The sequence below is a fragment of the Protomyctophum bolini genome (genome assembly GCF_963924005.1).
Source record: "Protomyctophum bolini genome assembly, chromosome: 12".
Lineage (NCBI taxonomy): Eukaryota > Metazoa > Chordata > Actinopteri > Myctophiformes > Myctophidae > Protomyctophum > Protomyctophum bolini.
This window is the reverse complement of record NC_137873.1, coordinates 12,490,441-12,507,045: the sequence shown is the minus strand read 5'-3', so window position 1 is coordinate 12,507,045 and position 16,605 is coordinate 12,490,441. Positions and strand designations below refer to the sequence as shown.

General features: G+C 43.3%; 1 protein-coding gene across 2 annotated transcripts in view; it reads left to right on the top strand.

The window, feature by feature from the left end:
• The window catches only part of mtcl1 (microtubule crosslinking factor 1), a 90,772-nt gene that overhangs the window by 59,922 nt on the left and 14,245 nt on the right, over positions 1-16,605 (top strand). For both annotated transcript variants that reach the window (XM_080778360.1, XM_080778359.1), the window contains 5 exons: positions 4,122-4,223; positions 4,795-5,070; positions 6,729-6,938; positions 8,301-8,468; positions 13,876-14,175. In XM_080778360.1, the coding sequence (XP_080634486.1) occupies positions 4,122-4,223; positions 4,795-5,070; positions 6,729-6,938; positions 8,301-8,468; positions 13,876-14,175 (1,056 nt within the window). The remainder of the gene's footprint in view (positions 1-4,121; positions 4,224-4,794; positions 5,071-6,728; positions 6,939-8,300; positions 8,469-13,875; positions 14,176-16,605) is intronic.

The window sequence follows — 16,605 nt, the reverse complement described above, 5'->3', positions numbered from 1 at the left end:
GGCAAGGGGGACATAGTTTAGGACCTAAACTTTAGGTCATGAAGGATGATAAAGATAAAAGAACGTCTTAGTGACACTCCAGCCACGGTCACTTAGATCAGTGGTTCTCAAACTTGTTCATGTCGAGCACCCCCAAATTGATATGCATTTGGCCACGGACCCCAATCTGGAAATGTATTTTACCATGCAGGGACCCCCAGAAGAGAAAATGCATGGTATTTGTTTTTGTTATTATTCAAAATCTTTCAATATATGAAATAGCACATGTACAAGCTCTCAGCGTGGCATGAAGTGACGTGCTGTGAGCCTGTAGATCTGCTATTTTTAAATAGCCATATTTGATCCATATACATTGATGTACTTTGTTTAAATGACCCTGTGGTACCCCCCCCCCCCCCCCCCCCCCCCCCAGACCCAACTTTGAGAACCACTGACTTTGAAAAAGATCTCACTTCATCCACACTCCACTTTGTTTTCCCACTAAATCTTCACTTCCCTCAGCCACTGGTGTAATTTCATTTAATTTAGCATTTTGTTATCATTTTATTTCATATTATTGTTATTATTATTATTATTATTATTATTTGTTATTATTATTATTTGTGCCATGCGCCACTGGACATTTTGTGTTGTTGGTGGTAGCAGTAGGCTGTTACTTGAGTGTTCAAACTTGCAAGTATCTGTTTACTAGTTCTAAAATCGGAATAGCAAATGGAGTTATTTCTAGAGCAGAGATTGAATTGGCGTACAGCCGTACACTGTGAAGACAGAGACGGTTGCTAAACATTCAGGAAGTTGTCCTCTAAAATCAAACGACACAGCGACCGTGCACTGCTGTGTTGACATGAATGTTTGTGCTTGTGTGTGCAAGTGGTCTATTATGTGAATCTGCACACTGCACGTTAAATGCTTTCTGACATCGGCTCACTGCCACGTGCCCCACCGCGGTGTGATTTGACTCAGCAAATCGTCTGGAATCAGCCTTAATCAACATAGCCCATAATGGCTATTATCTACCATAAAATACCCTTTAATCTGAAAACGTTTTCACTGGTTTAATTTATTATGGCTTTGCTCATGAATTTTAGCGTACTCGTTTTGACAAAATGAATTATTAAGTACGATTCACGTCATGCCAAAATCGTTTCTACGGAATGAAACGAATGAAAAATATATTAAAGTACAGTAAGTGGAAAAACATTAGCCCTTACTACATTTTGAATCTGACTGACATACATTTCGTTGTCACTGACCCTTCATTTTTCTTCCCGTTTCATCTTTCGAATGTCCATTTAATATTTTGTAAGACGTGCCTCATCATGGGCAAGTGATGAGCCGTGGCCGGTGTCAGCGTTTTATTGGATCCATCGATGGGATCAATCAATGACTGTGCTGCTGGTCGATAAATGAGCTTAGTCACAGAGCACACTGCAGGCCGTGGTCGCTCGCTAGTCGCTGCATCATCATCATATGGGCTTTCATAGAGAAGTTGCACACCGTTGTATAACACAGTGTCCTGACAGGAGTGGATGTGAGATCCAGACACCTCCCCGACACCTCCCCTCGTGCTAAAGAGGCAGTGGCGTATATACATTTACTTATTTCCAATTTCCAATACTTTCAATTGTACTTAACTACATCTCAGATTCAAATATTGTACTTTAGTTACTAGTTACATTGTAGATTTTGTATTATTACAAAACATGAATTAACCACTTAATCCCTATGTACATTTCGGCAACAAACATTTAGCTGATCTATAGCTCACTGAGCTTGTAGATCTGCTATTTTCAAAAGATTTGTATACATGTGAAGATGTGTGAAATGGGACATTCTGCATAATGAGTACTTTCTACTTTTGGTGCTTTAAGTACATTTTGATACCAATACTTTGGTGCTTTTCCTCAAGTAATTTTAGAATTCCAGACAACGGAATTGCAGTATTGATACTTTTACTCAAGTAAAACATTTGAGTACTTTTTCCAACACTGAACAGAGGATACACAGTATATAATGTATGAGGTACAAGTAAATGAATAGGAAAGGATGTATGCCTAGCAGGATTAGAACTACTATACAGTACTGTACTGCGCTGTAGGCCTACTGTATGTAACTAGGAGGATTAGATCTACTACTGTATACTGTATATAGAGTACTCATCCCCTGGATTGTTGCGGAAGTAACTGTCTCTGCCATATTGTCGGGGAGGTCGCTCTGTATTGTTTACGATATAATTCACTATTGTCACTCACATTTGATAGTCTTTTTCTTTAGTGTTATTTGAAACCGTACTAATTCACCAGTGGTCACATTAGCGTTTTCTCACCATCAGTTGATTCTTCATATTCATAATAAGTGAAACCGCTGGAATTATTATTATTATTATTTTCATAACGCAAGCCAGGTAGGGGGAGAGAGAGCGAGATAGGGAGTGACACGCAGCAAATTCCGTTGGGGATCGGGGACTCGAACCCGTGCCGCACTGTCAGGCTACATCGGAGCCTAGGTCATGAATTTAAAAAGTCATATAATGAATAAATAAAAGAAAAATCTAATAATTTCCATACATTTTAAAACAAATGTTTAAGAAGTAGTGAAAATAGCTGATCTTCAACCTTGCGACGTGTTGTGAGCTTGTAGATCTATTTTCACATGGGCTTACTTACTGTACAGTATAGTGCCGGGCGGCATTGGAAGCATATCAACGACAAACTAGCTATTTTCAGGCCGTAATTATGAATTGTAAATGACAGGCGAGGGTATTTTTTATATTGTCCAGGGTGTCTGACAGACCCTCCCCCTCTTTTCTATAGTCTTCAAAGCACCATAGGCATTAAAATACTAGTTCCCATTCTGCATTTTCCTTTTTTTGTGTTGAAAGAAGTCAAGTAGAAAATTGCACCTGCCTGTATCTCCGTTTCTATCTCAACATTCAGCAAATAAAAGTGCTAACCTATATGATGCTCGGTCATTAGTTTGCTCAGCCGTAGCTCAGCACATCTATAGATTAAGAACCCATTTATAAGGTTATAAGCCTGCTGCTCAGCTCAGTATGAGGTATTAACCGTCCCACCATCTATGGCTGCCAGCGCAGCATGAATTATTATTCATTATTAATTATATAGCGTTGGGTTGAATCAGAAAGCTTTGATGTAGCCGAATAGCAAACTAATTAGTCTGACGGAAACCGGGTGCATTTAAAGTCCTCTTGTGTCCTCTAATGAATCTGTGCTCGTGACTGAGGAGATCAGATCTTGCAAGTGATTGTTGGTTTTCAAAGTTTCACTCTAAAAGTCCATGGCTTTACAATGGACTTCCACGGGATATGTTTTTAACTTTTTGGCTGTTACATATTCAACAGTGGTGGAAAAAATACTTAATTGATTTACTTAAGTAAAAGTATCAATACTGCAATGTAGAAATACTTTATCATATCACTTTTAGAAGCAAAAATCCGGAATTCAAAATATATTTACAAAAGTACAAACGCATTGGTTTCAAAATGTAATTAAATTACCAAAAAGAAAAGTAAAAGTAGTCAAGTCATTGTGCATAATGTCCCATTTCAAGTTTTCAAATGTATAATATTTTGAAAATAGCATATCTGTGAGCTTGTAGATCATATCTGTGAGCTTGTAGATCGGCTATTATATCTCCAGTAAAGTACCTCAAAATTGTACTCAAGTACAGTACTTAAGTAAATGTACTTAGTTACTCTCCACCACTGATATTTAACCCATCATGACTGATTTAACACTTTAAGACCACCGGGAAAGCATATTTGTCGTTTTAGATTTAAGCTAAAAAGCATTCATTATACGGTTTTATATGAAAAAAACTGTTAAAGATTTGTGCAAAAAATAAAATAAAATAATAATAATATATATATTTCTTTTTTTTACTCAAATCTTTGCTTCTGGGGGTTCCTCGATTAAAATATTTTCAGATCGGGGGGTCGGCAACCAAATACCAAAGCTTTTGAGACAACTGACATAGAGAAAACTGGATTTTAGACGACATTTGTAAAATCAGCCTCAGGTCTTAATGGGTTAAATTGTTGTTGATGTTCATTGTTAATGTGGGTAACTGTGTGCTATGCTGTCATGTGGTTGTGGGCTCAGCTGCGGGATACGTCTGCTTCCGAGATCCAGTTCCGTCTAGATCACGAGCGGAGGCTACGATTGGCTCAGGAGGAGAGGGAAGCTATTGGTTCTTTATCCCAGGTACAGTAAAATAACCGCCGTCATTGGTCGGATGTCCTTTCACAGATAACACTTGGAACACTTTAATGTTCCTTTGTTACTAACTGAACTGTATGTTGTATGTTGCTGATTCTGTAACGGGTCCATTTGGACACTCAGTTATGGGGGTCCTTGCAAATGAAACATTTGAGAACTACTAGTTGGACTCCTAATATGCCATAGTGTCGTAGTAAATCAGTGTCATACATATTCTAGATAGAAAAGCCAGATACTGACGTTCAGTAGTTGGGTCTTATGACCAAAATAAGAACATTATAATGGTGTGTAAAAAAAGAGAAAATAAAAAAATTGACACAGACAAGACCAAGTCTTGCCAAGGACACATTATGTCCGTCTACGAACATATTGATGACCCCCTCCTGCTCTGAGATGTAGTGGAGTAGTAGTAAAAGGTATTGAAAATGGAGCTTTACTGGAAATACTCCGGTAAAGTAAAAGTGCCTCAAACAGTACTTAACAGTACATATAAGTAAATGTACTTAGCTGCTTTCCACCACTGCCTGACTGACAACGACCATGCATTAATCTCCAGGAGGACGAGGCGCGCCTCAGGCTGGAGGCGCGTCGCGGGGCCCTGGAGCTGCAGGGCCTGCAGGCCCCGCCCCCCTGCCCCTCCATGGGGGGGGGCGAGGTCCCCTGGGCCCAGGAGCGCTCCCTGCTGCAGCAGGAGGTGCGTCTGTTCAGGCACAACACGGTGGTGTGCTACATGAAGCTCCGCTGGATCCTCATCCACTGGAGGCTGGGGGGCCGGGGGGCGGGCCGCCAGGACCCCACCGCCGACGACACGCCGCCCTCGCCACACCCAGAGGTACGGCGGGATGGACAGACACGCACACACACGCCGCAACACCAGTGTTTATGTTGTCGACTTAAGACCGTGACTAAAAATGTTCATCGACTATACCTTTTGTCACTGACGACAACGAAATGAAAATTAAATGAAAACTAAGCTACGGTGACTAGCCCAAAAGTACTTTCAAACAGCCGAGTTGAAAATATTTCAGCTCTCCGCTAGCAGAGAAAAACGGCCAGCACCACACTCTGCTGGGGTTTCCAAAACTGCCGCGCTCCCGATTATAGCCGCATGAATTACGAGATCCACATTGGAGGCACATCCTGAGAGCCACATGATTAGTTTCTGTGTTTTCCCTGCTTTATTTGGCAGTGCAAAGGATGAAAAGCAAAGCTTTTGCACACCTACAGGCGACAGGTGCGTAGGATAGGGTACGGTGCCCCAAAAATGAACAAGGAAAACAACCGCACACTGTCTTCAAATGCAGTGACCAACTTTTATTTACAGGGAAATAGCAACGTTTCGGCCTATGCGGCCTTCATCAGGCTATCTTTATGAAGTCAGAATCAAGAATCAAGCCTGTCTTTAGGAGCAAAATGATGAGGAAAAAACCTGCTGCATGTCTGATTCCTCACTACTTCAGACAGGAAGGAGAGGCTCAGCACACACACAGCCCCCCCCACCCCTTATCTCTCTCTCTCTCTCTATCTCTCTCACACACACACACACACACACACGCACACACACACGCACAACCACATGATGAAGAAATATGTAGCATTACAGGACTCATTGATTGTTTGGCTAATTGGTTTCTCCTTTGTGTGTGTGTGTGTGTGTGTGTGTGTGTGTGTGTGTGTGTGTGTGTGTGTGTGTGTGTGTGTGTGTGTGTGTGTGTGTGTGTGTGTGTGTGTGTGTGTGTGTGTGTGTGCGTGTGCGTGTGCATGCGCCAGATGCTTTGAATCTATTCAATTAGTCTAATGATTATCATTTTGTCCTGTCCCGTCATAAGCCTCCATTAAAGCAGTAATCAGTAATCCGGGACGTATTTGAATGGATGAAGTAGATAATGTTTTAAACCAACCTACAGTATATGGTAGACTAGAGTATGTTAATAGTCTTCAATTTAACTAGTAGTAGTATCCGCAGTGGTAACTTGGAGGTGGTCTCCATTGACATGATGTAGACACTGTTGTCGCCTAGCATACCGACTGGTTGACCTAGGTGTTACCACTGATACTAATGAAGGCTCTGTTACATTCTGGTCAAGAGTCAGGGTGCTACTATTGTGCATGTTGGCTCACTGGAAACACTCAGTGGGTCTCAAAGTGTCCTTGAGTAGGTCCCAAATGGCCCCGTACGGGTGTGTAACTCTGAGAGTGTACAAAAGGAACCAAATGGACCCTTATGGGTCCATTTGATTCCATTTGAAGTGTCAGAATTATTAAAAAGTTTGAGAACCACTGCACACTAAATGGAACAGAGCTTTAATTAGTATCATCGGTAACACCTGTGAAGGAAGTAGGGAAGCGGCCCGGAAGTAGGAAGAGTTATTCTGTGTGCATCTGTGCATTATAGCCCATTCAATCCAACATAATTATTGTGCAGCCGAACTAGACCAAAACCAAAGTGGTCATTTCAAGGCCATGTTGTAACGTGTTGTTCCGTTGCAGTTGGAGAAGCTGGAGGGTATTCCAGAGCTGGGCTCCATGATGGATCCGGTGGAAGGGGAGCCAGAGCGAGAAGACAGACTGTGCACCCCGCAGACCCCAGGGGGGGACATCAGACTGTGCACCCCGCAGACCCCAGGGGGGGACATCTGTGAGGCGGTGCCGGTGGTCCTGCTGCCGTCCCCCGAACGGCTGCTGCAGCACCAGAGACAGGTACGCTTCACTTCCTGCTTACCTGGAACGCATTTGTCACCTTGCTTGTAAAGTCGCCATTAGAGTTCCGCCCCTCGTTAGGAAAAAGTTGAAGTATGAAGGTGGAATGTTTTCCAGAAGTGTTCTACTAGAGATCTTGCTGTATTTGTTCCCAGAAACATAGCAGTGATGAGTAATATGGTACATGCATTTGCATTTGAATATTTTTTCACAAAGAATTAATTTTACATGTTGCCTATTGTTATTGAGCACAAAGTAATGTTTCATTAGTGCTGTTTAGTTTGGCGCAGTATGCAAATCAGAGTGACGACCTAGATAGCATCGGGAAGGCAGCGATTCCTTTACTCACTGTACTCACATTGATGTACTGTACGCTGTTCAGACAAAAAGCAGACGATCACTGCACTGTAGCCACAGAGGACAAAGGAGGCAGTGTTCTTCCGTTCCATTCAGTACAGCGTTTGTATTCAACAGTTAGTGGGATAATATTATGTCACAGTTTTTAATGTATCCACAAACGTTCTATGCCATCGTGGTCTACTTAGTCTCTGTCCGAAATGGGGGGGGACAAAAGAAAGTGTGGACATATTCCGGCTTGAATGCATTATTTAGCAGCTCTAAGTGCTTCTGCTTTGTCATGTATATTTTGATTTTGTTTTTGCCACAACTCCACTGTACAGAATTTCTTCTTTTTTTTTTTTTACAGTCAATGTGATGCTTTGACGAAAGGTTTACATCTTCATTTTGTCTCTGGTTTTCCAATTTTCAAGTACCAAAAGTAACAAAAGCTTGAAATGATTGAATTTGGTTTTGAGTTACCTGATACTGCGCATGCATGCCTGCATGTGTGTGCATGGCTGTGCGCTGATGGAGCTGCTCCAGTTGTACATGTGTCCTGACGGTCTGGTGTGACCTCTCTCTACTGTACATGTGTCCTGACCGTCTGGTGTGACCTCTCTCTACTGTACATGTGTCCTGACCGTCTGGTGTGACTTCTCTCTACTGTACATGTGTCCTGACCGTCTGGTGTGACCTCTCTCTACTGTACATGTGTCCTGACCTCTCTCTACTGTACATGTGACCTCTCTCTACTGTACATGTGTCCTGACCGTCTGGTGTGACCTCTCTCTACTGTACATGTGTCCTGACCGTCTGGTGTGACCTCTCTCTACTGTACATGTGACCTCTCTCTACTGTACATGTGTCCTGACCGTCTGGTGTGACCTCTCTCTACTGTACATGTGTCCTGTACAGTCTGGTGTGACCTCTCTCTACTGTACATGTGTCCTGACTGTCTGGTGTGACCTCTCTCTACTGTACATGTGTCCTGACCGTCTGGTGTGACCTCTCTCTCGTCCGCAGCTGGGGGAGAACCGGCGCATGCTGCAGGCCCTCCGGGGCCTCCTGGAGGAGTTCCGCATGGAGCTGAGGGAGGAGGAGAACAGGCGCTGCCAGCTGCAGCAGTCCTATGCCAACGACAAGGCCGACTGGGAGGTCAAGTGGGCAGAGATGAAGTGCCAGGTTGCCCAGGTAACGGAGCAGAGGGCATAGGATCACTGTCTATGCCGCTATTGGATCACTGTTCGCGACCCATTCGTGGCTCACGGACGCATTTCTGTGTCCCTTTATTAATTATATATTTTTTTAAACTTATAACATTTCTTCGATTTGTTTGTTTGTCGTTTCAATTGTTTTTGTTTAATGATTTTTGAGGGTAGAAATGAGAAAATCTCTCTCACACTGTTTTTCCTTAATTTTTTGACAATGGGTTCTCAGATTGGGAGTTCAGAGACAAGATGAGACTCACTGTACTAGCATAATTCGGACTCGTTGAACTTCCCTCATTTCATTGTCGGTGAGAGGACAGAACAGAAGTTCATTGAGTGCGAGGCTGACCCCAGCCTGATCTATTAATACAAGCTTTGGCCTCAGCCAAAGGGTCTAATCAACCCACAGTCACAGGGTCCCGTTGGGGCCCGGCGGGCTTGTGCAGTGGTGGGAAAAGTACTCACAATTTTCACTTATGTAAAAGTGTCAATAATGCAATGTAGAAATACTCTTTTACAAGTCCGGAATTCAAAATGTACTTGAGTACAAAAGTATTGGCATCAAAAAGTACCAAAAATAAAAGTTCTCATTTCAAAAGTAAAACAAAATTGTCTACTTAAGTACAATACTGTGTGAAGTGAGGGGCGCTCTTATAATCATACATCATCTCATTCCAGCCAATCACAATTTGTTTGTGTTTATTACACAAACCCTCAAAGCTGGACATAGGAGGGGCTAGTGCCCCTCAGAACTTACCAGTATAACGAATTTAGTTTTCCATTAGAAAAGAGGTTTAACTTTACATAATGAAATTGCATTACAGTATAAAAGGGAGCATTCACATATCGTAGGCTATATAGAGCGTAGGCTACGGTAATTTGCCATTTAACAAAAGCAAATGGTGCTGCGCGGCACGGCACCACGTGCCCACTAGTGCCTTGCTCCAGGGTACTTAACCACATGAACCCTAGCATCCCTATCCGGGGGTGCTGTGACGCATTGTGAGATTGCAGATCTGCTATTTTCGGCGAAGACATTTTAATGTAGAGCCGAAGTGTAGGACCTAGTATAGAGCCCTGGGGGAACTTCAGGTCAAGTATCGATTTGAAGTGCTTATACGTTGGGTTATTGAAGGAGCGGCGAGTGTCGCTCGTTCAACTCCCTCTGCCCACAATAGTAAAATAATGTAACGACGAACCATAAAGCATGGCAACGAACTTGTGCATAATATAGTCGTGTTACAGAGAGTTATAGCACGTGGGCCTTCCGTGGAGGCTTTGCTGTTATTGTCTGCAGTGTCTGGTGTTTTGCCTCCAGACACTTCATTGCAGAGGAACTTGACAGGGAGATGAGTGTGTTTCTCACCATCCTCTCCCGTTCAGCTTTGCACAGTAAAATACAGAGTGTTCGTTTACAAGAGCTGAGACCGATTCTACAAATGCCTTCTAAATCAGTTCTCACCCCTTCAAGATTTTTCAAAGATGTTACAAATAGCAGATTACAGTATTGTAATATATCTGCTATAATCTGCAACAACATAACATCTAAAATGACACAGATTCTTTCCCGGTTTTCATGGGTTAACTCTTGGGAATGTGCAAATGTGACCGAATGATCCCATCATCTCAGAGTTTCAAATTGATAGATTAACAGTCGGTCATTTTGGGGGCACGGTGGCACAGTTGGTAAAAAAAAAAACAGTCGGTCATTTTAGTATGTAATAATATGCGTGCAGCTCTGCAAGGGGTAGAAAAAAGTTCCTGATAACTACATGAAACAATGTTCCAAAATAAATAAAACGTAATCAAAATAAATCTCAATGAATTCAAGGCTTCATGGGGTGTGTAATAGATAGACAATAAGTTATTTTATGTGTTTTACGGATACTGAATAATAAACTGAATTCAAGGTTGTTTTGTTTTTTTGTTTTCAAAGTTGTATACATAGCATTTTGTAATATAACCCCTCATATAACTCTTCACCTATCACGCATAAAAATAGTCATTCATTTTAAGCATCCAGTATTAATGACGACCGGACCGGACGGTCACTTCTTAAACCAGGCGACCTCAACACGTTCTCTATTGGTCACTGGCAATAAGTCAAGCTCCCCTAAATATCGGTCTAAATTTATGAGTTACAGCCTGACTTCCACTTAAAACTTAAAACACTGACTAACCATTACTGTGACCACATTCGCCACACATCTCAGGTTATAATGAATAATTAAGATTTTTAAATAAAACATTTATACGAGCACGAATGAGAGCTATGTAAACTTAGGTTTGACTGTCACTGTAGATCAATCTATCACTAGGCTGGAGTTTCTGACTTCTGTTCAGCACTGCTTTGTGCCACTGTGTTGTTGTGGGATCAAAGCCTGTGTGCAGATTAAGAAGCTCCATTCTGCTGCAGGCAGGAAAGACTTTGAATTTGGGAGTCTCTCCCTCACTCTTCGTAACTTCTTTGATCATCGTTGAATCGCTACTGTAAGTTCGTGGCCTCTCTCCCACGAGTTTGACAATCCCCACTCATGTTCCTATTGATTATCTCTCTCTCTCTCGTTCTTTCTCTCCGTGACATATTCGCTGTCAAATATGGACGGCCAATTATCTATCTCCGGGTGAGAGATTACGTTTTCACCCCTGTGTGTGTCTGCCTGTATGTTCAGGGCTCATCTCGTAAACCACTTTTTCCAATCGGCGCCAAACCGTCTGTGCACACTGGCACTAGGTCAAGGTAGACACTCCCTCCCTGACAATTGTTGTTTAATATTTTTGTGAATGCATTACCGCCGTCCTACTGACCGTACTGTCAATCCAGACTACTAGAGAGGAGAGTCCTGTAATGTCCCTGTTCATACGGAAGTGCTTCTGACTCTGTCAGCCACACATGCAGGGCTGTGTATGCCAGTGGTGACATAATTGACTCTACCTTTAGTTTACTTTAGAGTTACAAGCTGACACTTTTTTGTCATATAAAGTGTCATAGTGACCCTGGTTAACTATAACGCAACGCTTTCATGCTTACCCCCCACACACATACAGTACACCGAGTCACCACGACACAAGCTGCACACATCTAGGAGGCCTGCAACAACACAAATAGACAGAGACTACAGCGCCACATGGATAGACAATCCTTCCATCAAAGCTGGGGTGACCAACCATCATCCGGTCTTGACACTAGGGATGCGACCCTAATGGGTCCATTTGGTTCTATTTGTACACCCTCAGAGTTAAATTAACTTTGATTTTACAATATAAATTGGGGTCTCAGAGATAGAAATACCATTAAATGGGGGTCCATAGCCTAATGCATATCAAACTGGGGGTCCTTGAAATTAAACAGGTTGAGAATCACTGCTAGAGCTGTAGAAATCTTAATTTATGGGGGTCCCTGGCATATCATTTCAAATGGGGGTCCGCGGGCTAATTAGTGTCAATTTGGGGGTCCTTGACATGAATAAAGTTTGGGAACCACTGCTCTACAAAGCTTACAGATTGTAGCTTTAGCTCTGAAAGAGTAAAGATGACCCAATTTGTGTGTATGCATCTTGGCCCACAAAAAGCTGTGAGTGGAACTCTCTCTGGTCTATTTTGATCCTAATTAATTATACCAGTGATGTGTAGAGAGGCTTGCTTCAGACGAATACATTAACAAACAAACTAGGACATCAATGGCTGTTTACTTTGACCTTTGGTACGGCGATATTGCGTGGAAACCTTGTACTGTATGTCCAAAACCATTACTTTTCAGGAAATGGAAAAAGTACCTGTAGTAATTATTTTGTAGTAAGCTCCTTTTTATTAAATTTAATACTCATAGGTTAAATATTTATAAAAACCCACAGACTTAACTACATTCAATCTTTCAAATACAAGCTCGCCAGGCGCAACAGTACAACGTTGCGCCATAAAACCCCCATGGGGAGCATAAATAACAGAGCCCACCGGTGGTGCTGGGAGCAAACATCACATAACAACCAGGAACCATATGCAGAGGAAGGCAGGAAGAGCATGCAGTCTAGTGAGCTTAAGTAGCCCGTCTAATTGGTCAGCTGACTGCCACATCAGCGAATGACGTGTGGGACTTGCACACACTTACTGTACACCCACATAGTAATGCAGCATGTCAACCCCTTGAGTATAGTATGCGCCTTTGAGCACGGCATGAACCCCCTCGAGTATGTCTGACTGAACTAACTCCGCAGGCTACGCATCATTTATTAAGGTGTGTCTTAATATGGAATTTAAAAGACTCAGTTCAGGGGGAAGACCTATAATAAAAGTGGTAAACTATTCCAAAGCCTAGGGGCAGAATGATAGAAGTCAAGGTCACCCTTATTTTGTAACCATAACCGAGGAACAGACCGTAGTAGAGTAGGTACAAAGGAGGTCAGAATATTATTTTGGTGCCAGGCCATGTAGTGCTTTAAAAACAAATTATAAAACCTTAAACTGGATCCTGTATTTAAGAGGCAGCCAGTGAAAAGAGGCCAGTGCAGGGGAGACTAGCGGCTGTATTCTAAACAAAAGAATGACTGACTAGGGAATTACAGTAATCAATATGGGAAGAAATTAAGTGTATCACAGTATCGCAGTCTCCAGATCCTTAGATTAGAGGACATTTTTAGTTTTTAGTTTGACAATGGCTCTAAGCCATTGTCAAACTATATTATGCCATTGGCACATATTATGCCAATTATGAAAATTGCTCAACATGCAAGTTAGCATCCGGCAGTTTCTACATGCTGGGGACCCATACTAAACATTTCTAACATAAAACTTTGGTATACTCAACATGTCCGGGTTCACAATGGGGCTCTATAAACTTTAGTTTTTAATTTTTGTACCATTTTGAAAAAAAAAATTGAATGTTCAAATTGCCTATCTACAAGCTCACAACATGTTGATGTAAATCGGCTAGTCATTTTTATAAAAATGGCAAAAATGTTTAGGGATAAGGGGGTTAGCACTGACAAATAGGGCCCCTAGACTTTTTTCATTGTAGAGTATGTGTAGATGTAAAGATTAACGGCCTAGGTTGGTGGCTGGCCACGCCTCTGGTGGAGTCAGGAGGACCAGGGGTTCCGTTCCAAGCTTGAACGGTATACCACCCTATAGCAGTGGTCAGTGGGGTCTTGGGACCCCCAGGGGTCTTCGAGGGGGTCCCATGGAGTCCCTAGCTAAAAGATTGATAGTTGGAAACCAAATGGACCCTTACATGTCTGTAAATCTGAGATTGTACATTCTGGAGAACCCATAGCGCAGAGTTGTGGGGTCCCTGGTCTAATGCATACCAATCTGAGGGTCCTTGAAATAAAAAAACCTTTTTTTGCACTCTCACGACATGTTTCTCTTCATGGCTTCTCTGTCTTTTTGACCAGCTGGAGGAGGCACGAGGGGGGTTCCGAGGGGAGGCGGAGGAGGAAGGAGAGGAGGAGAACCCAGAGGAGGTGCCCCTCGAGCAGGTGCTGGCGCCCGGCGAGGAGCCCTTCAAGCAGGAGCGCGAGGAGCACCGGCGCCTCCTGGCGGACAGCCACAGCACCTCCCTGGACCTGCGCTGGAAGCTGCAGCACGGCGAGAGGAGGTGGAGCCGCGAGAGGATGGAGCTGCTGGAGCGCTTCGACCGCGAGAAGCAGGAGTGGGACGGCAGCATGAGGGAGCTCCACCGCAAGATGGAGAGAGTAAGAAGAAGCACAATGTTAACCTAATCACTGTCGTCTTCATTTAACCAATTAAACCCTCTACACATACTTCATTGACCCCCAGACCTCTATACTTGGTGGTCTCCTCCTATTAACAAAATAGTAGATCGACACGCATTGTGTCGTGACCCGTGAGAGAGAGAGAAATAGGAGTGTAGGAGGGAGAGATCTAACTACTAATTCTAGAGATTGCGTCGTAATAAGCCCAAACCACACCAATGAAACTCCATGAGTTGCATTTGGGTGGTTGACCTTAAAACCGGTTTTGTTCCCGACGCGACCCTTTGGTGTGGTTTGGCCTTTAGAAAGCGTCATCAGAATGCGTTCTCAGACATTCTGCGCTGTGATTGGCTGACCATCGCAAAACGGGTGTGCCACATGAGCCAATATAAGTTGCAGAGGGAGAGAGAGGGGAGAGGGGGGGGGGTAGAGAGTACAGTACAGTACAGTACAGTACAGCCGCCGGCCCGTAGAAGCTGCTTCACCATGTCTTTGAGGGGCGATAGCCCCTCCTATGCCCAGCTTTGTGTGCTTGTGAGGATAAAAAGTGTGGACAGAAAAGTTAGGACACCAAAAGTGATTGGCTGAGAACGGGATGTGAGGATAAAAAGATAAAAGATAAAAAAATGGGCGGAATATAATCATGTATGATGAGTGTCCCCTGGCACTCCATGGCACTCCCTCAGGTCGCTGTGAGCGACCTGAAGTTTGAGTTTGAATTGGACAATTCTTGAGATACATTAACTACAGACAAACGTACAGACGGACGGACGTACATATTTTGCAAATGTATTGTGCGATGTGAGACGGGTGCTGTGTATAGGCGAGTCCACAACTTATGGACACCATATTTGGACATAACGGATAACGGTCAATTTAAGATTCTATATTTGGAGATGGATGACTCATCACGACTTGGGTCACCACGATGATACATGTTGATGACATGTTGGTCTGTATAAAGCAGGGGCAGATTCAGTCCGGGCAGAGTTTGAATTGCGCCTTCAAGAACAGTGCTCTCAAGTCAACCTAATTCTTCCACAGAGTAGACGGCTGCTCTTCTGAGATAATCTTCCAATTACGTGGAAAGACTTCTACTATACCCAGATTAATCAAGGACCTCACTGCAACAAATCCTAACCACTCGACTAGCAATCAACCTTCTACCTTTTCAGAATGGCTCGGAATGCGGGCGTTATTCAAAAACTGGACATGATGAAAAGTGAATTTGCTAAAAAGATTGAAAAAGTTATGCAGGCAATTCAAGAAATTAAAACAGAGATAGAGTGTGTGAAGAGAGAGACGCAGAGAGAAGGGAAAATGGTAATCTCTAAGGAGGACATATTATCCACCACCACAAACAGACAACTTCCATCACAGTCCATGTATAGCAGCAGCATTGATGATGAACGACCGCTCCTGAAAGGAGTGAAATCCCAATTTATCCTGACTCGGGCTTCCTGTTCTGAGTGTACGTGTGCTTTGAAATCTCTCTTCCAACACATGAAGGAGAGCCACAACGACCTCTACTGCCAAATGCTGAGGAATGAACTACTCCCGTCAGCCGGTCAGAAGATCAACAACTCCGTAACCAGCCAAATCCAAGGAGACACAGACGAACCAAGTCATGAACGGGTTCCCAAGACTTTAGCTCATCCCGGAGAGTCAAAGGCACATCAGCTGTCTTCCGCAGGAGGGACGGCGTCTCTCATCTGTAAAGAGTGTGACAAGAGTTTCAAAAACGTATGGACGCTGAAGAGACACCAGCTCGTCCACAGTGGAGTAAAACCCTTCCACTGCACTCAGTGCGACAAGAGTTTCAGTCAGCGTGTTCATCTGAAGACACACAGGCACACCCACAACGGAGAAAGACCTTTCCAATGTACGCTGTGCGACAAGGGTTTCAACGACAAACAGAATCTGAAGCGACACCAGCGTATCCACACTGGTGAAAGACCGTACAGCTGTAAAGAATGCGACAAGAGTTTCCGTCAGTTAGATTACCTGAGGACGCACCAGCGTCTTCACACTGGGGAAAAACCCTTCGACTGTGCTCACTGTGACAAGAGATTTAGTCAGTCGGGTACTCTGATGAGACACAAGCGTATCCACACTGGAGAACGGCCATTCTACTGTAAAAGCTGTCACCAGAGTTTTGTTCGGTTAGCTCGCTTGAGGACACACCAGTGTCTTCGCACTGGAGAAAGACCCTTCCACTGCAAACATTGTGACAAGAGTTTCAATCAGTCGGGTGATCTGGAAAAACACCTGTGCATCCACACAGACCTTTCATCACGGTGTGACAAGAGTTTAAAGTGTATTATGGAACCTAGAGTGACACCAGCATAATCCACACTGGAGAATAATCTCGGACACTGCTAGACTGATCAGCATCAAACTAAAATACAT